General features: G+C 39.7%; 1 protein-coding gene across 5 annotated transcripts in view; it reads left to right on the top strand.

Moving 5' to 3' along the window:
- Positions 1-24297, top strand: part of LOC131136968 (receptor-type tyrosine-protein phosphatase U) — a 302752-nt gene that overhangs the window by 234833 nt on the left and 43622 nt on the right. For 3 of the 5 annotated variants that reach the window (XM_078798065.1, XM_058084356.2, XM_058084354.2), the window contains exons 14-17: positions 3216-3354; positions 5613-5636; positions 5846-6000; positions 8775-8962. In XM_078798065.1, the coding sequence (XP_078654191.1) occupies positions 3216-3354; positions 5613-5636; positions 5846-6000; positions 8775-8962 (506 nt within the window). The remainder of the gene's footprint in view (positions 1-3215; positions 3355-5612; positions 5637-5845; positions 6001-8774; positions 8963-24297) is intronic. The other 2 variants (XM_058084359.2, XM_058084358.2) reach the window with 1 other exon arrangement.

Raw genomic sequence — 24297 nt, 5'->3', positions numbered from 1 at the left:
AAAGCGGCTGCACGGCGGATGAATGGTTAGCATGCGGGCCTCACAGCTAGGAGACCTGAGTTCAATTCCATCCATCTCTGTGTGGAGTTTGCTTTGTTTTTGCTATTTGTGGATAATGGCTCTTACTGTGGTTTGCTGAAGTCCCAAAATATTTCGAATGACTTTTTCCATACTGATAGATCTCAGGCTGCACGGTGGAGAGTGGTTAGCGCGCCGACCTCACAGCTAGGAAACCCGAGTTCAATCCCACCCTCGGCCATCTCTGTGTGGAGTTTGCATGTTTGCATCTCCGGGTACTCCGGTTTCCTCCCAAATTCCAAAAACATGCTAGGTTAATTAGCAACTCCAAATTGTCCATAGGTATGAATGTGAGTGTGAATGGTTGTTTGTTTATATGTGTCCTGTGATTAGCTGGCAACCAGTCCAGGGTGTACCAGCTGGGATAGGCTCCAGCACCCATGCAACCTTTATGAGGATAAGCGGTAGAAAATGAATGAATGAATGAATAGACAGGAAGCAATGGACTAGTAGCTTTCCGATATTGTCCGACTTTAACGTTTATTCAGAATGAGTGTTAGAAAGCAGTCGTAAAGGGACACCAGCTACAGATAGGCAAAAAACATGGCTGTGTTTCCATTTCCTTGGCCCAGATTGGCTTTGTCCCCAGCAGGCTGTCAGATAGAGCTGTATCCCGAGGCCTGCTCTGACTTTCTGCTGCTCTCGAGACATTCCACTGGGCTCAGAAAGACTGGTTTGAGGGCTGGCACAGCCTGCAGCTCAGACTGACACATGCGCAGGGAAACTAGATCAGCAGGCCCCGTGAACTAGACAAGGAAATATCGACTCTCCGGTACAAGCACGGAATCTCATGATTGAGAAAGTAGAAACTTGCAAGTCGGGAGACCTTTTCAGTTGCTCACAGACAAGCGAGGTACCTTGACGTTTTCATCTGGAGTTGCTGTTTGGACGACTTGTGTGTCTAAAATAGGATAAATAATTCAGTATTTACAGGAAAAGCATCCCCAGAGTGTTGTTCCAGCGCCAAACAGTGATATTTCCAATGACAGGTTCACAAGGCTGCATATCCGCTGGTAAAAATCATCAACAACGATCATAATTTTAGTGGCAAACCTTTTCTAAAAGCACGGAAGTTGAACATGAATGTGGTTGACTTTCTGGTTGACATTCTTAATACTAAAAGCCTTTAAAAAATATTGACTTATAATTCAATTTTGCTTCTACTTGGTAGAATACAGTTAGGTTAGGTTAGATTGTTTTAGGTTAGGTTAGATTAGGTTAGGTTAGATTGTTTTAGGTTAGGTTAGATTAGGTTAGGTTAGATTGTTTTAGATTAGATTAGATTAAATTAGATTAGATTAGATTAGAATAGATTAGAATAGATTAGGTTAGGTTAGGTTAGGTTAGGTTAGATTGTTTTAGGTTAGGTTAGATTAGGTTAGGTTAGATTGTTTTAGATTAGATTAGGTTAGGTTAGGTTAGGTTAGGTTCGGTTAGATTAGGTTAGCTTAGATTGTCCTAGGTTAGGTTAGGTTCGGTTAGATTGTCTTAGGTTATGTTAGGTTAGTTTAGGTTAGGTTAGATTGTTTTAGGTTAGATTAGATTAGGTTAGGTTAGATTGTCTTGGGTTAGGTTAGGTGAGGTTAGGTTAGATTGTCTTAGGTTAGGTTAGGTTAGATTGTTTTAGGTTAGATTAGATTAGATTAAGTTAGATTAGATTAGGTTAGGTTAGATTGTCTCAGGTTAGGTTAGGCTAGGTTAGATTGTCTTTGGTTAGGTGAGGTTAGGTTAGGTTAGATTAGGTTAGATTGTCTTAGGTTAGGTTAGGTTCGGTTCGGTTCGGTTAGGTTAGGTTAGGTTAGGTTAGGTTAGGTTAGGTTAGGTTAGGTTCGGTTCGGTTAGGTTAGGTTAGGTTAGGTTAGGTTAGGTTAGGTTAGGTTAGGTTCGGTTCGGTTAGATTGTCTTAGGTTAGTTTAGGTTAGGTTAGATTGTTTTAGGTTAGATTAGATTAGGTTAGGTTAGGTTAGATTGTCTTAGGTTAGGTTAGATTGTCTTAGGTTAGGTTAGATTGTCTTAGGTTAGGTTAGATTGTCTTAGATTAGGTTAGGTTAGATTGTCTTAGGTTAGGTTAGGTTGTCTTAGGTTAGGTTAGGTTAGGTTAGATTGTCTTAGGTTAGATTAGATTGTCTTAGGTTAGATTGTCTTAGGTTAGATTGTCTTAGGTTAGGTTAGATTGTCTTAGGTTCGATTAGATTGTCTTAGGTTAGATTGTCTTAGGTTAGGTTAGATTGTCTTAGGTTAGGTTAGGTTAGATTGTATCAGGTTAGGTTAGGTTAGGTTAGATTGTCTTAGGTTAGATTAGATTAGATTCTTTCTTTCATCTTTCTTTTTTAGACTGTACTTTATTGTTATTGCTCATGTCACTGGTATAGAGCAACAAAATGCAGTTAGCATCCAACCAGAAGTGCAAATTTATAAATACCTTATTAATAAATAAATGAGGAAATAGAATAGAATAGAGAATAGAATAACGCTTCCTGTAGATGTCCCCGATGGCAGGAAGTGAGGCTCCGGCAATGCGTTGGGTAGATTTCACTACTCTTTGCAATGCCTTACGGTCCGCGACAGAGCAGTTCCCATACCAGGATGTGATGATGTCTGCTTGTCATTAATATATCCACATGAGCAGCCAGACCCTTTCAGTTACAGTTCTGGTTCTATGGTTATCATTACACTTTTCTGACTTGGCATGATTTGCTGATACATTTGGACATTTAACCAGAAATGGAGTTGGAAGAACAGTTGTATGGTTTTGGTTTGATGATATAACCCCCTCCTACACACTCACTTGACTATGACGTGTTTGTTGCTGACTAACACTGACGATATCTGCCACTTCCTTATTTGCATGGCTCTTTGGTTATTGCCGGCAATTTGAGAAGACCTTTTGAAATATCACCGCTATTGAAATGCAGTGTTGGCATTAAGAGCCCATTAGAATTCTGCAGATGTTGTCAGGAGTCGGTATAAGTTGAATGAATGCATTGTCGTACCTGTGGGCGAGAAGCTTTTCAAAGACTTTTTTTTTTTTTTTTTGTATAACCTACTTTAAATGACGTCCCTGAGAATCATTTCTTACACACATTTAAAGTGCACTGTTTTTTTTTTTTAATGATAATCTGTTTTGCTTTTCCTAGCCGCCTGCAAAGATCACCGCAAAGCTTTGGAGGTGTCGCAACACTCAGAGGAGATGGGGCTGATTCTCGGGGTGTGTGCCGGTGGCTTGGTGGTGCTCATCCTCCTGCTGGGTGCTGTCATCATTATCATAAAAAAAGGGTAAAGACTGTTAATTTGTACGAGGTATGCCTCATTTTCTACAGCGCAACCACACCTCCTTCATTTTCTCGAGTTGGTATATCAGCTCAGTCGGCGGTTTTTTATAGCAGAGGGAGCGACACAACTGTTGTTGTACCAACAGTCTGCATTGCTTTCATTGCTTTCATTCCCCTTTGATGCAACCAAAGGGAGCAACAATTCTCATCTGCAGAGCCCATTTGAGTGTGTGAGAGTGTGAAGTATTTAATTAAAGGTTGATGCAATTCAATTAGCTACTTAATTACACACACCAAGCACAGGACCGACCCATAAATGAGATGGTAATTGGGAGGGAAAAGGTGTGCTTTTAGAGACTATTAGCCAGTGACCCTCAAGGTCTATTGTACATCATGCACCCCTTTTAACTTAGCATGCGTTAAATAATGACTTACTTCAAGAATATATGTAGTGAAGCCTCCGAAGTTAGACACAATTCATTTTTGGATGGTGTTTTGTTAGTAATCCGTTCCATAAGGTCAGAGGAAAACATAAACCATATCTGACAAGAATATGAACACAACACGGTTTTACATGCAGGAAACAATATGAAGTATACAGTATACTGTGTATGACAAATGGCGGGGATAAGTAAATATTTAACATCACTTTTACCTTCATTGAGGACGAGATTGTTGACAGATTGGCTATGAGATCCACAAGGACACCATATTGGTATTTTGTTATGAGTTATTGCTTAAGTTCAATAGTGTTTGTCGCCTTCTTTATCAAATTTGCTCGTACTTGCATTAGCCACGTATACATGGACCCAAATATTCCAATTCAATTCGGTTTATTTGCTGAAACGAGAAGAATGTAACCTTTGTATACACCTCATTCTGAAAGAAAAGTGCCAATCCGAATGAATATATAATGGGATTCCCAGGGGTGGAATATTCCTTTCCCCAATCCGATTGAGGTATCTTGTACCCGCTCAAACGGAAAGTTGTCATACTGCGTTCTATCTTCTTCTGTTGTTTATTGGCGGTTGGCAAGCAGCTTTCATGTGCATTAGCGCCATCTGTGGAACAGAATCTAAACCCTTCTATTTGTGCTTTACTGGGCATGCCCCATTGACTATTCTGGTTGATTATAGCGACGCATGTAGACATGCGATTGGAATATTCCTTTCCATGAATACCATTACTTTCGGAAAGGTCATTCGGACAGATTCCATTCGGAAAGAGAAAAACTCCTCATGTAAATGTGGCTATTGATGTAGAACATCCATTGTAGATTATTATTATTATTATAAATTGCAGCTGTGATCAAAATAAAAGCAGAGACTTGTGGTGTAACTAACCACTGATGATGTCTTAGTGGGGGTATAATGACTACCAGTTCTGTGCTAACACGCGGCTAATAGGATTTTTTCAAAATAAATATACATTCCGAACACAGTTTGGACTCACGCAGTGTATTAATGACACATATGCTAATCGAGAAATGTACGCAAACTGAGGATTTTTTTACTTAAACCGAAAAATATGCTAACCAAGGCTTACGCTAACCAAGGTTTCACTGTTCTATTATTATTGTGACTCATTTTTGCCTTACTGGTACACTTTAACTGGTACACCCTAATGTCCACAAATGGGACAGCAGTATTCCACCCCTGTGAATCCCATTATATATTCACTCGGATTGGCACTTCTCTTTCGGAATGAGGTGTATACAAAGGTTAGATTCTTTCCGTTTGAGCAAATAACCCGAATGGAATTGGAATATTTGGGTCCATGTATACGTGGCTAGTGTATACATAGATAGGTTTGATAATAGATAATTCGTCCTTCCCTTATTGTACTATTACTATGTCAAAAACTAACCCTGCAACATGAGAGGTTAGCGGTGCACTGAACGACCTACAAAGCTTGCCCGCTGATTTTGAACATGTTGAAAGTCGACCATGTTCTGCAAATTAGCTTGGGTCCCACTGCTAAGTTCTTTGCAGCTTCAAGTTTAATACATCAGACAGATTCTACTGCAGAAAACACACACACACACACACACACACATACATAGTTGTGCTCGGCTGTCTGCACCTGCTCGATACACTTGTTGCACGTGTCACATGGTCACCCGCACAGCTGACGTCCTGCTTCTGGTTTTCACTGTAATCAATGCATTCTGCTTTCAGCTGACATTGCTTTCATGATACATGTCTTCTTGATTGTTGTTCCCTCCTCCTCCTTCTCCTCCTCCTCTTCCTGCACTCTTGCCAGAAGGAACTACTACTCTTATTATCCGTAAGTGATTATGGCTCTTTCCTTTTTCATTGTTTTTGTGATCCATCACACACATGCTCATGCTCTGGCTGTCAATCATACAGCAGGAAGGCTAAACAATTGAGCAGATGACGTTTATTATTTCATTTCAAGGGTTTATTTGACTTGTATTGTTTGTTATCTAACACATCTCCCTCTGTGCGGCCCCTTTCTTCTTTATTCATTAACAGGAAACCTGTGAACATGAATAAGACGCCCATTACTTACCGTCAGGAGAAGAGCCATATGGGCTCCATGGAGCGCAGTTTTACTGACCAGAGCACACTTCAAGAGGATGAGAGGATGGCCCTTTCCTTCATGGACGCGCACACCTGCGGTACACGCAGTAAGACAAATATTCATTTCAGACATCGGCATTAAAATGTTAATATATGGCTACAATAAATGTACATATAGTGTACATGAGTTCCGTTCCTATGACAGTTAATACCGAAGTCAGTCACACTGCACACAGAACAGAGCTAAGGCATAGACAACTATGCTGCTTAGTTATCAATAGCCACGTATACATGGACACAAATATTCCAATTGCGTTCGGAAAGAATTTAACCTTTGTATACACCTCATTCCGAAAGAAAATTTCCAATCCGAATGAATATATAATCTGATTCACAGGGGTGGAATATTCCTTTCCCCAATCCGATTGAGGTATCTTGTACCCGCTCAAATGGAAAGTTGTCAGACTGCGTTCTATCTTCTTCTGTTGTTTATTGGCGGTTGGCAAGCAGCTTTCGTGTGCATTAGCGCCATCTGTGGAACAGAATCTAAACCCTTCTATACGCCATTCACAAGTCCAGTTTTATTAAAAAAGAAAATACATATCTATATAAAACATGTCCCGGGTTTAATTATAAAATATTAGCAAGATTGAATTAAATTTTTTTCATGTTTAAATTTTGCGTTCTTTCAGCGCATGCTCAGATATGACGTAACACGCAGCTTGAGATGTTCTTCGATTTAAAAAAATGGAGGCAAGCAATCGGCACTGGACTGCTGCAGAAAGTTTGTTTTTGATTCAAACTAAATTTCAAGACTGGACGAAGGAAAAACTGGCAATACGGAGTTATTCCAACAAGTGAAAGAAAAACTGGAGGAAGTCGGTATCACGTGATGTTGGTGTTTACGCTTTACTGGGCATGCCCCATTGACTATTCTGGTTGATTATAGCGGCGCATGTAGACACGCCATTGGAATATTCCTTTCCATGTATACCATTGCTTTCGGAAAGGTCATTGAGAAAGATTCCATTCGGAAACAGGAAAAACTCCTCATGTAAACGTGGCTAGCGTCTATTTCATAGTAAGAAAGGGGTATCATCTTTACCCATGATGATGAACGGGACAGTCAAACAACGTAACCCAAAGATGCGGCTCAACTTTCCGAGCAATTTACAATGTTTATTTACGATTTTTAATGAAAATTGACTCAGTTCTCAGTGCCTGTTTTTGCACCTTATTAATAATTTGTGAGGAATTGTGTCATAACATTGCAAAACAAGAACCACCTGTAAAACCGTTAACTGTTAAGTGCATGGTCCTATCTGTGTGGATAGGGCGCTATCATGTTACCCCCATGCATTTTCCACAACAATGTATTTTAGGACACTATCCATAATAGATATGAAAGTGATAGAAATCACAATGTGCCCTGTGACTGTTAACCAGTCAAGAGTGGGATAGGCTCCAGCTCGCCCGTGAACCTGAACAGAGTAAATGAATGCAAACCTTGTTGGTCTTATTGGCTGTAAAAGTTGAATTGAATGTAAACAAATGTTTTGCGATTCCCACTGTTACTCTTTTCGAATGGATTGCCCTTTTGTTATTGTCAGTCGCATGGCTAGGAAAAAGATGGATGTGTTTACTACACGGTTGTTACAGATCTTGGTCATTACTCAAGACAGCGATGATGTCATATCTACCCACACAATCTAGTTTTGAAGACATGTTTTACACATACGTTAGCGTGTATTATAATAGCTGCACAACCGAGGGCGTGATATAATGTGTAGTGTAGTAGCAATAGATCATGCTTATAATGGTGCTGATCGCTTGCAAAAACAACTGTAGCATGAGTTCAGTGGACCCGAGTTGGAATGGTAATGGTTTTCTTTAATTTGAACATGCATCAGATTACAATTGAATGCATCACATAATCAGTTCACAGTTCCACATGTCCAAAAGGAGTAGGAAGAAGCAAAGCTTATTAAATCCTACCCCTCCATCCGGTACTTTTACAATCAGTAACTGTTACATTTGTTCACTTCCTGCTTTCCTAATATAGCTTAAGGTTTTTTTTTTGTTTGGTTTTTTTTTTTTTAGTCACGTTCCAAAGTACAAGGTGATATGACCGTCCAATCACATAATGGGTCAAAATAGTGATATGTATAGCACATCATGACTGGTTCAAGACTCTTCATCCTTGTATTTAGCAAACATCAACTGCTTGTATTGTTTCTTGAATTGGCTCATTATTTTGTGCATTTGTCATGTTCATAAGAATCAGCCATACTGAAGTTGACAAATAAATAAACTTTGCGTTATTCTCCACTTATTTACCCAGGACAATATCCTCCTCCAGTTTCATTCATAAGGACATGAGATCAGGCAGAAGTAGACATTTTTCAATGCACAAGTTATGTACACACACACACTCACCAGTGTGGCTGAACTGCCTCAAAGTAGACGTTTATTGATTAAGTTGTACAGGCAGGAGTCTATTTGGGGAGACCTCAACAATTTTCTAGCCAGAAGTCTATCAGACTGTAAACTATGATAAGATAATACACTATATATACTATGGAAGTGGCAGTGCAGACTGGAACCTCACATTATGTGCTTTACGCAAAGTATAAACCTTGCAATCCTGCCTGTCTCGGTGTCCCCAGCATGCTTTTTTTCCATTGGAGTTCAACACCTGTTGTGGTGTTAACGTCCAAGCAGAAGCTGTACTAATTCTACATTTGATCAAACATACTTAAGTTTTGTCAGATCACTAATTATAGCATTTTTGCAGGTTTGGGTTCATAAGAGTTGTTTTGACAGCGATGTTTGTATGTGAGACATGTCAGAAGTATTTCAACTGTGACCTGTTTTGTCGCAGGTGATCCTCGCAGTTCGGTGAACGAGGCCAGCAGCCTGCTGGGAGGCTCCCCGAGGCACCCGTGTGGACGCAAAGGTTCCCCCTACCACACGGGGCAGCTCCACCCTGCCGTCCGAGTGGCCGACCTGCTTCAGCACATCAACCAGATGAAGACGGCCGAGGGTTACGGATTCAAACAGGAATATGAGGTAGACTATTTTACACTGGCTCGACCTTCTGCATGTGTAGTAATCCATGTTGTTAAAGTACGTGATAAAGGTTAATGTCGTTTTGTCAGCGAAATTAGTGTCATGGATGCCTCAGCTGACTTTTGTGCAGCCAGAGTGGGTTCAAGCCTCGCTCAGTGATGATGTGAATGTGAGTGTGAATGGTTGTTTGTGAAGAGATGCTTGATATTGGCTTTCTTACCGATGTCCGATAATACTAATTTTGTCCAGCACTTCATTTCCGTTAGCGATATCAGCCGATAACGATATAGGCAGGCCTCAAACTGATATCAGGTCAATTCTTGTGTAATGTATGAACACATTATGATTATTTTACAGTAATGCAACTGGATGCATTACACAAACAGTGTGTGGAATAAGGCAAATGCTGCAATATTAATGTAGTAAGTTATTGAAAAAGAGGTATATTAATTTTGACTATTTTGTCTCGACAAAATCCATTAAAATCAGCAAATAAAGTGGGCTCGTTTAGCATGATGCACATAGATTACTGTCACGTACCCCTGCAGACATGCCACCCCCGCTTCCCACTGCTCACTTAAGAAAAAAAAAAAAAAAAATGTATTTAACTTGAAATGTTGTTTAATTAATTTCATAGTAATTCCAGGGGGAAAATGTGTATTTTCACATTTTGAAGTACAAAAATAAAAAATACATCCAACCAACGATAATGCCTCATTTTCAGGGGAATCCCCACTCAGATCACAGGTTTTCCACGCAAAAGTCGGAAAACACAAAAATAAATGAAATCTCCAAGATTAAAAAAATAAATAAATAATCAACCATGCTTTGTTTGTTAATGTGATGCACACAGTACATACAATGAACAACTCCATGCTCTATCCCCTTTGTGCTCTGTTCTCCTTGTGCCGTGATGCATTCAGGTGCTCTCGTAATTATGTTAGGCACTGATTGTTTTAATTTTTTATTCACATAAACCCTACCACAATTGGTGTACCCCTAGAGATACGCATAGTAGGTATTACAGGAAGATGGATATGTCATTTTTATACCAATATTGTACAATACCATTGGACATCCATATTCTTTGTCAATATGTGCTTTGTGATTGACTGGGAACCAGTTAAGGGTACAACCCGCATCTCTTGACCCTGAACAGGATGGTTGAGGTCCATTTAATATAACCAGTAACTTTTATGCATGGGCGAGGTTAAGAGTTAATATGCTAATAGTAAAGAAAAATACTAATACAAGAATATGCTTGCTGGCTGTATTGTTTTAAATAATGGCCCATTCCCAAATTGATATCATTTTACATAAAATGTTGATGTAATTATCATTGTAGTTGCACATGGAATCTTTTACCACAGAGTTCCCCCTACTTTTTATAGATAAAAACTTATTTCTATCTGTGATTAAATGTGATTAATTCTGAGTTAACTATGGGCAAAAAAAATACAATTAATTATGATCAACTATTTTAATCGATTGACAGCCCTAATATTAATACATGCAGTGATTTTTTTGTCCTTTGTGTTGGATCCTGCTGCAGTACCTCATGCAGTATCAGTACCTTAAGTACAAGAATACTTAATGTTTGTCTTCCTGACAGGAGGATTCAGTGTTTTTTGTTCAAAGGTACTGTCAGAAGATTGCACTCTAAGCTTATTTAATTTGCAAATTACACACATTCTCACTATTACTGGTGGGCAAAACCAGTTAAGAGTACAACCCGCATCTCTTGACCCTGAACTGGATAAGCAGTAGTAAATGGATGGTTGAGGTTCATTTAATATAACCAGTGACTTTCATGCATGGCTGCATGGTATTGTACAGTATATACTGTAAACATGTGTAAACATAGGATAACCATGTTGGAGTGCTTTGGAGAATGTCTTGTTCCTCAAAGTGAAAAGTAGTGATGGGAGACGTTATAAAAAGTATATATTTTGGAAATAAATGTTTTTCAGTATGATTGACTTGAATCAATGCAAGGTCACTGTCGGTTTTTTATTATTATATTTAATATAGCTATACTTGTAATAATTTGAAGAGCCTGACATTTTATTGTTATATGAGAAAAATGTCTCTCAGATGTAGGGTGTTTCAGACCTAGCCAAGATATACTTGGAAGAGTAAGGACTATTAATATAATTAATGTAATATAATACCACAGGACAGCCATAATGTCATATTGGATATATAGGGAAAACCTTTACCCTCCGTTTCCATTTATTTTTTGGGCGAGAGGCAGGGTAAATCCTGGACTGGTGGCGTTAAACACGTTGAATTTTGAGACTGTCAGGGTTTTTTTCAAAAATATATTAATTAGTCATACTGCTTTGTGGTTGAATATGGTCTGTTATTAGTAAACAAAATACATATTTAAGCATATTTTATTCCAATTTAAGCATAAAAATGCAAATGAACTAAAATACAAACAAAAGGCATGCAGAAGATGTTGTGATGACTCCTAAAAATTCCAAAGTAGAGCTTCATAAAAGGAAGATATGGGAGTGAGACAAAAAAAAAAAGTTTGCAGTTTGTAAAGAAGCATTAAACTGAAATAGTCTCTTCATCAACATTCAAGACTAAGGCCTTTAGAAGCCAGAATCTTGGCAAAAATGTGGCTTCAGTGTCATTTTCTGTCAGGTATTCACATCATTATGTGATAATGTCATAATCTCCTGATAGAAAAGGCTAAAAATGATCTCTTTAAACGGAGTTGGATTGTTGAGCTGCATAAGCAAGGCCTCCAGCGGTTGGAGCTGAGGTCGGACACGGGAAATCATTTTAAACTTCTTCAAAGATCCTGAGGATAATAGAACAAAAAAGTCAAATGGTAGACCCAAAAACATTTGGCTGTCCATCAAGACACATACTGCACATACTTTAGTTTGTTGTAAAGATATACAGTGAAGAAAATAAGTATTTGAACACCCTGCTATTTTGCTATTTCTCCCACTTAGAAATCATGGAGGGGTCTGAAATTTTCATCGTAGGTGCATGTCCACTGTGAGAGAGATAAACTAAAAAGAAAAATCCAGAAATCACAATGCATGATTTTTTAACAATTTATTTGTGTGATACAGCTGCAAATAAGTATTTGAACACCTGTGTATCATCTAGAATTCTGACCCTGAAAGACCTGTTAGTCTGCCCATTAGAAGTCCACCTGCACTCCATGTATCATCCTGAATCAGATGCACCTGTTTGAGGTCGTTAGCTGCATAAAGACACCTGTCCACCCCATACAATCAGTAAGACTTTAACTTGTAACATGGCGAAGACCAAAGAGCTGTCCAAAGACACCAGAGACAAAATTGTACACCTCCACAAGGCTGGAAAGGGCTACGGAGCAATTACCAAGCAGCTTGGTGAAAAAAGGTCCACTGTTGGAGCTATCATTAGAAAATGGAAGAAGCTAAACATGACGGTCAATCTCAATCGGAGTGGAGCCCCATGCAAGATATCACCTCGTGGGGTCTCAATGATTCTAAGAAAGGTGAGGAATCAGCCCAGAACTACACGACAGGACTTGGTCAATGACCTGAAAAGAGCTGGGACCACCGTTTCCAAGGTTACTGTAGGTAATACATTAAGACGTCATGATGTGAAATCATGCATGGCACGAAAGGTTCCCCTGCTTAAACCAGCACATGTCAAGGCCCGTCTTAAGTTTGCATATGACCATTTGGATGATACAGAGGAGTCATGGGAGAAAGTTTTATGGTCAGATGAGACCAAAATAGAACTTTTTGGTCATAATTCCAATAAGCGTGTTTGGAGGAAGAAGAATGAAGAGTACAATCCGAAGAACACCATCCCTACTGTGAAGCATGGGGGTGGTAGCATCATGCTTTGGGGGTGTTTTTCTGCACATGGGACAGGACGAGTGCACTGCATTAAAGAGAGGATGACTGGGGCCGTGTATTGTGAGATTTTGGGGAACAACCTCCTTCCCTCTGTCAGAGCATTGAAGATGGGTCGTGGCTGGGTCTTCCAACACGACAACGACCCGAAGCACACAGCCAGGAAAACCAAGGAGTGGCTCCGTAAGAAGCATATCAAGGTTCTAGCATGGCCCAGCCAGTCTCCAGACCTGAACCCAATCGAAAATCTTTGGAGGGAGCTCAAACTCCGTGTTTCTCAGCGACAGCCCAGAAACCTGACTGATCTAGAGAAGATCTGTGTGGAGGAGTGGGCCAAGATCCCTCCTGCAGTGTGTGCAAACCTGGTGAAAAACTACAGGAAACGTTTGACCTCTGTAATAGCAAACAAAGGCTACTGTACCAAATATTAACATTCATTTTCTCAGGTGTTCAAATACTTATTTGCAGCTGTATCACACAAATAAATTGTTAAAAAATCATGCATTGTGATTTCTGGATTTTTCTTTTTAGTTTATCTCTCTCACAGTGGACATGCACCTACGATGAAAATTTCAGACCCCTCCATGATTTCTAAGTGGGAGAAATAGCAAAATAGCAGGGTGTTCAAATACTTATTTTCTTCACTGTATCAAGATATATTGCAATATAGACTAGGGATCGACCAATATTTTTTTTTTTTTGCCGATGCCGATACCGATTTTTTTCCATCACCCTTAGCCAATGGCCGATTTTGCTTGGGCCGATATTTGTGGCCGATACTACTTTTGCTCCCTCAATTTACTTGTTAAGATATATCAAGAGACATTGCAATATACATACATAGACTAGGGATCGACCGATATGTTTTTTTTTAGGGCCAATGCCGATACCGATTTTTTTTCCATCACCCATAGCCGATATTTGTGGCCGATACTACTTTTGCTCCCTCAATTTACTTGTTGTAAAGATATATCAAGATATATTGCAATATAGACTAGGGATCGACCGATATGGTTTTGTTTTTTGGGCCGATGCCGATACTGATTTTTTTTCCATCACCCTGAGCCGATGGCCGATTTTGCTTTGGCCGATATTTGTGGCCGATACTACTTTTGCTCCCTCAATTTACATTAAAAAATTACAATGATAACAAATATTCCAGGTCTCAAGATGAAACAAATATTTATTGTAATGTAAACACTGAGCAGATCGACCGATATGGGGTTTTTTTTCAGGTCGAAGCCGATACCGATTTTTTTCCATCACCTTTAGCCGATGACCGATTTTGCGTGGGCTGATATTTTTGGGCCGATACTACATTTGCTCCCTCAATTTACTTGTTGTAAAGATATATCAAGATATATTGCAATATACGTAGACTAGGGATCGACCGATATGGTTTTTTTTTAGGGCCGATACCGATTTTTTTCCATCACCCTTAGCCGATGGCCGATTTTACTTGGGCCAATATCTGTGTTCGATACTACTTTTGCTCCCTCAATTTACTTGTTGTAAAGATATATCAAGATATATTGCAATATAGACTAGGGATCGACCGATATGTTTTTTTTTCGGGCCAATGCTGATACCGATTTTTTTCCACCACCCTTAGCCGATGGCCGATTTTGTTTGGGCTGATATTTGTGGCCGATACTACTTTTGCTCCCTCAATTTACTTGTTGTAAAGATATCTCAAGATATATTGCAATATAGGCTAGGGATCGACCGATATGGTTTTTTTTACGGGGCACTGCTGACACCGATTTTTTTCCATCACCGTTAGGCGATAGCCGATTTTGCTTGGGCCGATGTTTGTGTCCGATACTACTTTTGCTCCCTCAATTTACTTGTTGTAAAGATATATCAAGATATATTGCAATATAGACTAGGGATCAACCGATATGGTTTTGTTTTTTGGGCCGATGCCGATACTGATTTTTTTCCATCACCCTTAGCCGATGGCCGATTTTGCTTTGGCCGATATTTGTGGCCGATACTACTTTTGCTCCCTCAATTTACATTAAAAAATTGCAATGATAACAAATATTCCAGGTCTCAAGATGAAACAAATATTTATTGTAATGTAAACACTGAGCAGATCGACCGATATGGGTTTTTTTTTTTACAGGCCGAAGCCGAGACCGATTTTTTTCCATCACCTTTAGCCAATGACCGATTTTGCTTGGGCTGATATTTGTGGCCGATACTACTTTTGCTCCCTCAATTTACTTGTTGTAAAGATATATCAAGATATATTGCAATATGGACTAGGGATAGACCGATATGGGTTTTTTTTTCGGGCCGATATCGATTTTTTTCCATCACCCTTAGCCGATGGCCGATTTTGCTTGGGCCGATATTTGTGGCCAATACTACTTTTGCTCCCTCAATTTATTTGTAAAGATATATCAAGATATATTGCAATAGAGATTAGGGATCGACTGTATGTTTTTTTTCGGGCCGATGTCGATACCAATGTTTTTTCCATCACCCTTAGCCGATGGCCGATTTTGCTTGGGCCGATATTTGTGACCGATACTACTTTTGGTCCCTCAATTTACTTGTTGTAAAGATATGTCAAGATATATTGCAACTTAGACTAGGGATCGACCAATATGTTTTTGGGTTTTTTTTCGGGCCGATGCCGATTTTTTCCCCATCACCCTTAGCCGATGGCCGATTTTGCTTTGGCCGATTTTTGTTGCTGATACTACTTTTGTTCCCCCATTTACATGAAAAAATGACAATGACAACAAATATTACAGGTCTCAAGATGAAACAAATACATATTTATTTCGGGACGATGCCGATACCGATTTTTTTTCCATCACACTTAGCCGATGGCTGATTTTGCTTGGGCCGATATTTGTGGCCGATACTACTTTTGCTCAATTTACATGAAAAAATGACAATGATAACAAATATTCCAGGTATCAAGATGAAACAAATATGTATTGTAACATAAACACTGAACACAGTAGGATTCAGCTTTCTTAAACACACATTTAAACGGCATTAAACGTGGATCCTTAATATAGACATTTTGCCTGTAACAGCCACTCATCTTGTCCTGTCACCAGATTGTACATCGGGTCCCTCTTGTAAACGATAGACCAGTGAGGCTGGTTCCATTCCCGCGTGTTTTGTACAAAATGTAGACAAAATGTGCTAACTTGGAAAACGTGTTTGACGGTAATGGAGAGCAGAGAGTTGGAGGAACCCATCAGTCCTCTTCTGACATCATCCACGAGCCCTTTGCACAGCCCTCTGAAATTAATTAGTGGTGTTAAAAGGCATCTGGATCACACTGAGGCTGAAGGTATGAATAAATCATCCCCATTTGGGTCCAAAGACGAACGTGTGTCGCCATGGCAAGACTGATGAGGTTAAATGTCTCAGGAGTCTTTATGAAACCTCGCTCCTCTGCTAACAGATGGGAGAGAAGCAAGAGAGGAGAGAAGTTCTTATTTTTTCACAGCAGGATTCTAGTGCAACATAACGGTTATATAATTTAAAAACATCCCACTTGACAAATCTTCTTTGATGGAAGACACGGTCCAGGGTCTTGTGTCCCTCTTAATGCGACCCGCAGTACTTTATTAATTTGACTTGTTAGCTCTTAAATGCTGGAAGAGTGGAGGTTTGCGCTGGAAAGGAGAGGAATGAAGATTAGACCCAAGTGGAGGAGTGAGGTTACAGGGAGAAGAGATACAGAAGGTGGAGAATTTTTAGTACTTTGGGTCAACAGTCCAGAACTATGGAGATTGTGAAAAGGAGGTGAAGAAAAATGTCAGGCGTGACGTGTGATAGAAGAGTTTTAGCTAAAATGAAAGGAAAGGTATACAAAACTGTGGTGACACCAGCCATGTTGTTGAAGTCTCAAATATTATGACAGCCCTCTGGATCGTTACGACCCCCCGTCCGACGCGGCGATCGACGCTGCGATTGCGCTGCACTCTTGGTAATATAAAATTATAGTAGGAATAATAAACAATATAAGGTTTTTAATGGTTTTTACTATCTTGAGGTGCATTAAAAACAATAATAAAAAATACAAAATGTCAACAGACATTTCAGTGAACCGAATCATTCCCGTTCCTTCAGTAAAAATATCCGTTCATTTTGTTAATTTTGGTCATTTTGGTTATTTTGGTCATTTTGATTTTCACGTTCATTCCGACTCAATACCGCAACAATACGTGATGACGTACCTTGAAGTCTGAAATATTATGACAGCCCTCCTGATTCGAGCGTCTTGAGGTGCATTAAAAACAATAATAAAAAGTACAAAATGTCAACAGACAGTGCAAATGCGTATTAAACATACAAAAAATATTAAAATAAACAATATAAATATAAAAAACCCAAACCTTATAACCTTATATATTCATTCATTTTCCACACCAGCCATGTTGTTGGGTCTAGAGACAGTGCCACTGAGGAAAAAACAGGAAGCAGAACTGGAAGTAGCAAAGATGAGGATGCTGAGGTTCTCAATGAGAGTGACCAGGATGGATAGGATCGGGAACGAGTTCATCAGAGGGACATTACATGTTAGATGCCCATTATCTCCAAGTCAGAGAAGCCAGACTGAGATGGTTGGGACATGTCCAGAGGAGACATCGTGAATATATTGGTAGAAGGATGCTGCCTTTAGGGTTGCCAGGTAGGAGGCGCAGATGATGCAGAAGACACGATTGTATGGAGGAGATTGATTTTCTGTGGCGACCCCTGAAAGGAAAAGCTCAAAGATAAAGAAGAAGAGGCTTTTTACTGTAACATGGATATGTTTCTTGACATTTCAAGAATAAAGTTTAAAATTTATGAGAATAAAGTAGTAAATTTATGAAGAAAAAAAGATGGTAATATTACGAGAATAAAGTCATAATATGAAGTTGTCATACATGCCAGAGGAAGGAAAGGAAGGAAACTTTCCTTTTGCTTCAGGCAAGCTTTTATTTCGAATGTGGTGGCAAAACAGAGCAGTTAGCCTTCAGATTAGCTTATCAACCCCTTCTCACTTTCGCCTTATTTACTCCGCCTCCTCCACATGCCCAAGGTCAAAGGTCACCTAAGCCTTTTCATAGCTGAAACATAAATTTAAGAGTTTTTCTTGTGAATGTAACACTTTATTCTTGTAATATTATGAGTTTTTGAAGGCTGTAATTTCTAAATTTCTGTTCTATATGAATGGCGCCTGGGGGGTACATTTGGAGTGTTAGGAAGAAAAAAAAAATGTTGGCACTGAAATATTACACAACATAACTTTTTGGGGTTTTTTTGTACGTAGCATTTCATATGTCACAGCAGAAATTATTGCTGGATTTAATGCGGTTGTCTGAAATCACAATATTCTGCTTCATTGGACTCTGTGAGAAAAGTAAAGAAAGATAAATTATTTCTGCTTCTGATTTCTATGGTTGCAATGACTGTGCAAAGGTGACTCATGTCAGCTTGAGTGGGTTCTTCCCTCGGGCCTCAGGCCTCCTCACTCCGCCGAATGATGTTTCAGCTCATTACAGTTTGCATTTTATGGCTTTTCATGATAAAGTGTTCTCAAATGTACAACACCATCTATCACATTTTACCCCTACGGAATTACATTGTGTTTGCAATTTTTATGAAATATTTTATGACTATTGCCTGTGTATTTTCATTTGTATATTTTAGTAAGGAAAAATGCATTGAGGCAAATCTTTCATGATAATAATTTTTTTTTACTCACAAACATTTATTCATTCATTCTCTACCGCTTTTTCTCAGGAGGATCGCGGGGGTGCTATAGCCTATGCCAGCTGTCTTCGGGCGAGAGGCAAACAACCATTCACACTCACATTCATACCTATGGACAATTTGGAGTCACCAATTAACCTAGCATGTTTTTGGAATGTGGGAGGAAACCGGAGTACCCGGAGAAAACCCACGCATGCACGGGGAGAACATGCAAACTCCACACAGAGATGGCCGAGGGTGGAATTGAACCCTGGTCTCCTAGCTGTGACCACTCGACCGCCGTGCAGCCCCCTACTCACAAACATGTACGATTTAAAACCAATATCATAAATTAACAAATCACAAATCAGTGTGAAAGGTCACATTTTGTTTTAGTTTCTGAACGTTTGTGGCCGAGGTTAAGAGTTAATATGCTAATAATAAAGAAAAATACTAATACAAGAATATGCTTGCTGGCTTTATTGTTTTAAATAATGGCCCATAGTTCCCAAATTGATATCATTTTACATAAAATGTTGATGTAATTATCGTTATAATTACACATTGAATCGTTTACCACCGAGTTCCCCCTACTTTTTATAGATAAAAACTTATTTCTATCTGTGATTAAATGCGATTAATTCCGAGTTAACTATGGACAAAAAAATGTGATTAATCATGATCAAATAGTTTATTTATATATTTATAAACAGACGCCTATCAGAAAAGTCCTTCATAGTTAATATCCACCTGGGAGCTACAATTGAACAGCTTCATAATTCCTTCATCACACACTTTGTCAGTCTCTCTCACTCTCTTTTGCTTTCTTTCCCTCTTTCATTTTCTGAACATGCAAACTTCACACGATGGCCGAGGGCCGCTAACCACTCTACCATATCAAGTATATATTATATGAAATATTAAATGTGCTCCGTGCATGCGTGGGTTTTCTCCGGGTTCTCTCCGGTTTCCTCCCACATTCCAAAAACATGCTAGGTTAATTGGCGACTCCAAATTGTCCATAGGTATGAATGTGAGTGTGAATGGTTGTTTGTCTGTATGTGCCCTGTGATTGGCTGGCGACCAGTCCGGGGTGTACCCCGCCTCTCGCCCGAAGACAGCTGTGATAGGCTCCAGCACCCCCGCGACCCTTGTGAGGAAAAGCGGTAGAAAATGAATGAATGAATGAATTAAATGTGCTTTGTGCAATAGAAAAAAGAAAATACTCAACTTCAGTGCAAGCAAATATGAATTCAAATATAAAGACAATATTTAGATAACTGATGTTTATTGTTTATATATTTATTTAGATGTGCATTGAAAAACTTGAGAATGCACCCTAAATGAAAAACAAATATGACATATAATTAGTCCCGCCCTGCAAAAGGAACAGTGAACTGACTAGAACTAGTCACTGAACTAGTTCTTTTGACCCGTTCGTTCATGACCGACTCTGTATCACTCATGGTAGAAACTCAATCCTGATCCAAAAAAATGATACTTCCGTCAAATGAACCGTACCTGTCAGTGACTTAGGTATCAATCCTCAGTCCTGTGATTGACTGGTGTTCAATCCAGGCTTTACCAACACAAAGTAAAACGGGATCGGTTCCTCAGAACAGGATAAAAAGATCCAGAAAATGTGCGGATGGATGTTCTTCTTCCAATAAAAGACTGACAATGTTCCATAATAAGCCTGCCAATGCTCGGAATCCTAACGCTAATCTGTATCAGATGAGCTGGCTCCCGGTGATTATGTAACTCAATTTGTATTCATAAATGACAGAATTATCATAGATTTGTACTCATAGACCACAATGTTAGGGACAGCTGCAATAATTTCGGTCTTATTAGTCATGTCATCTTTAATTTTCCCAATTTTGTAGACATATTTCGTGTAAGATTGATCTATGTTCCTACTCTCACCGATGGTCATAAGTTGTGGGTAGTGACCAAAACAACAAGATCTTAGCAGGAATGAACAGAACCGTCAGATTCGGAGGACTACTCTACCATCTGAGCAGTGCCGCCCCCAAGGGCTGTCTACCAGACGCCCCCCTGGGGTGGTGTTCAGCGAACATCCAACAGATAGGAAGACCCAGGACACAGAATTTGTCTCTCAACTGGTCTGGAAACACCTCGGGTTCTGCTGGGAGGAGCTGGACCAAGTATCAGGGGAAAGGGAAGTCTGAGTTCCCCTGCGACCTGGACTAAATGGATTAATGTGAAAATAATCAAGTTATGACTCTTTTAAAATTTTTGTTTGAGAGATGACATCACAAACGGTGGAAAAGTTCAACCCCCGTCATCTAAAGCCTGTTACATCGCAAGGGAAAAAAAAGAAAACAAACCAAAGTCTTTTGTCTCTGGTTCCTCGGTTCTTCACTCTCATTAAACTGTCCCTCACGGACAACACACAATCCACTCAAAAAAAAAAAAAAAAAAATCAATACACACCTTTTTTTTTTGCTGGAGAACGTGTTTTGATGGACTGTCTCCCCATCCGAGGAAATTGATGAGAACTATCATATTACATCGTTCTAGCAGATGTAGGCTTTTATTTCTCTAAGGAATACCTGTGTTCTGTACAAACATTGATCAATAATTTCCAGCGAGTTGCAACTGGGGGAGGGGGGGGGGGGGGGTTCGTACGTGTGCCACTTGCTGTCACTGCACTTATTATTCCCACCGCAGAAACTTCAAAATAAACTCGACAACAAGCGTCGCTTTTGACGGGGGACCTCCACACCTTCATTACAGCACTTGGCCTTGTCGATGAACTCGTTGAGTCGAGGTGTACTTGCAGCAAAGGAAACAAGAATACAACATCGTTCTTTGAGAGAGTATAGTTTTGATGATGATTATGTTTTTTTATATAAGAAACGGCAATATTGCAAGGATGCTACTAAGGTCAGAGATGTTCATGAATAGTACAAACGTGGGCTTTGGGGGGGGGGGGGTACCTAAGGACCGTATTTTGACTGTCTGCGTTTTTATTCCTCCATCTCATTTAAATTGATCCTCTTAACAAACCCACACCGCTGATCCATGCCAGGAAGGGTTTCTAATCAATCTTCCACATGTTTGTGTTGCTTTGCTTTCCTTCAATATAACCACTACCCCCTCACTTTTTTGTTTTTCCCTCACCGTGCTCCTCTCTTTGACGGCTGACGAGTGACGAGAGGAGAAAAAAACAAATAGCTCAAAGGTCTGACGTCAACATTTAAGCACGGGAGGAAGAAACGCAAGAGATATACAAATACAGAGAGGTAAAAGAGAAGGATGGATTCAAAGAGAAGGCGGCACACACGGGAACAAGTGAGGAGGAGGGTGTAATCCCAATGCGGGATTTGGATGCTTCTTGGCTCTCTTGTGGGGAGAACTGCATTGTAATCCCCCTGCTCAGCATGTAGACTGGCAGACTTTCACCATATTTCCCTAGTGGATGAAAACCACAGGGGGTATGCGGGTTTTCAAATATGTGTGTGCGTGTTTCCTTACATAGTTACATCGAAGGGGGCATTTGTAGACATAATTTGAGCCCCCCCCCCTGTGTGGACGCTGGAAAGTCAGAGTGGTGTGAGGACATGCGTGTTAACAGGTTTAGTAACAGCTTCGTTTACAAGAGCGAAGAGCTGTGCTTCCCTCAACATTTTGCATTGTGAAGAGGTGTAGGTAGTAAGCCGTGCATGCTAATTATTGCAGCGTAGGTTTGAGCAGACAAACACACCATGTGGCCTAAAAAAACCCACTCAAGATGTTTAAAAGCTTTACACCTTTTATACAGGATCCTTATTGAACAGTAAGAGTAAATTAAATACCAAATAGGACTGCTTCTTGTTTTTATCACTGGTTTATTAGTTTGGTGGAGGCTCTTCACTGCATATATGTTGGTATGGTATGGTATTTATAGGTTATCACATGGTTTGTCTGGCCTGATACCAGACTGGTATCAGCCTGGTAGTGAGGGGCATGATACTGGGCCTGATACCAGACAAACCATGTGATAATCTTATTATCACATACTATTTAATCATGAGATTATTATCACATACTATTTAATCATGAGATTATTATCACGTACTATTTAATCAAAAGACCATTTTGTTTCCAGAAAATGTTCAGTTTATTACATGTATTATATCTAAACAGTGTAAACACAATAATTGCAAAAATATTTCAACAATAATATTTTATCAACAGTCATATCTTATCAATGTCTGACAATTAAAGTTCAATTAATCAAGTTTGGGCAGCAAAACAAACGCTGTGTTTTCACGCTCGTGCGCTGATTGGTTGTTTCACGGGCACGATACCAGAGCAGCACTGAGTGGACAGTTACGGGGGCTGATACTGGACATGGTTAAACTCTATATTTTATCAGTATCACTGCTCTGGGCTGTGACACAGTATCATTTTGGCCTTTTCCCGTATCATTCATGGGCGGTTTCTAGGGTACAGGGCCAATTAATACTGTAGTATGTGATTAGGTATGGTAAAGTATGGAATGGTATGGTATGTTTAGTTTATTTATTTCAGGCATGCATAACAAGTTACATGAACTCATTTATACCAAAGACGTATGTTGACATGTCAAAGAACCGGAGTCTGAGGCGGGGTGTCGAACTCGGGAACGAATTAATTTTTTTTAATAGAACATCAACTCACACGCCTGACTTCGTGAGACATAACAGCACACTGAATAGCAACGACAACAGACCCCCCTTCCCTCACGCTGACTACCTCCCCATCAATAGTTGTGGGGTGAATTATGTACCATCTACCTAGCACTACAATGTATACTTTTTTTTTGCATGCACCAGAGGCACACAGAGGTGATGATGCAACTCCACAATAGAAGAGAGCATGTTCGGTGCAGTTTTAACCTGAAAAAACAGCCACAAGGTGGCAGAAGTGCATTCTATACAAACACGGACTGTATCTTTTCCATTGAAATACATTCTCTGCAGCAACCACGAAGTGAAAAGGGATCTAGTCGTGTTGCCCGAAGGAGGGAAGATCTAAACGTGTGTAGGCACATGCTAACTTACAGTTCAGTTGCTAATGTTTACATTCATTCATTCATTTTCTACCACTTATCCTCACAAGGGTCACAGGGGTGCTGGAGCCTATCCCAGCTGTCTTCGGGCGACAGGTGGGATACACCCTGGACTGGTGGCCAGCCAATCACAGGGCACATATAGACAAACAACCATTCACACTCACATTCATACCTATGGACAATTTGGAGTCGCCAATTAACCTAGCATGTTTTTGGAATGTGGGAGGAAACCGGAGTACCCGGAAAAAAACACAAATGTTTACAATTTGTGAAAATTGTAAACATTAATTCATTCATTTTCTACCGCTTATCCTCATGAGGGTGCTGGAGCCTATCCCAGTTGTCTTCGGGTGTCGCCAATTAGCCTAACCTGCATGTTTTTGGAATGTGGGAGGAAACGGGAGTACCCGGACCATGCACGCGTAGAACATGCTAAATCAGGATTACACACAGAGATACCCGAGGGTGGAATCGAACTCCGGTCTCTTAGCTGTGTGGCATTATTTTAGCTGTTTGAAGATGAACTATATCTGCAAGTTTAAGTATTAGTGATTTTAGAAATAAGGAGTTAGTATGTTCTTAGTAGGCGGCATTATGAATTATCCTTACTGGCCTTTTTTGCAGTACATTTACCGAGTGAAGATTGCTTTTATAGTTATTACCTATGCCTTAATTGTGCATCACAGACA

This window comes from Doryrhamphus excisus, linkage group LG17, assembly GCF_037039965.1.
Source record: "Doryrhamphus excisus strain RoL-2023G ecotype Guam linkage group LG17, RoL_Dexc_Guam_v1.1, whole genome shotgun sequence".
Classification (NCBI taxonomy): domain Eukaryota; kingdom Metazoa; phylum Chordata; class Actinopteri; order Syngnathiformes; family Syngnathidae; genus Doryrhamphus; species Doryrhamphus excisus.
Note: the sequence above shows the minus strand (reverse complement) of the source record. Positions and strands in the feature narration are given on the sequence as shown.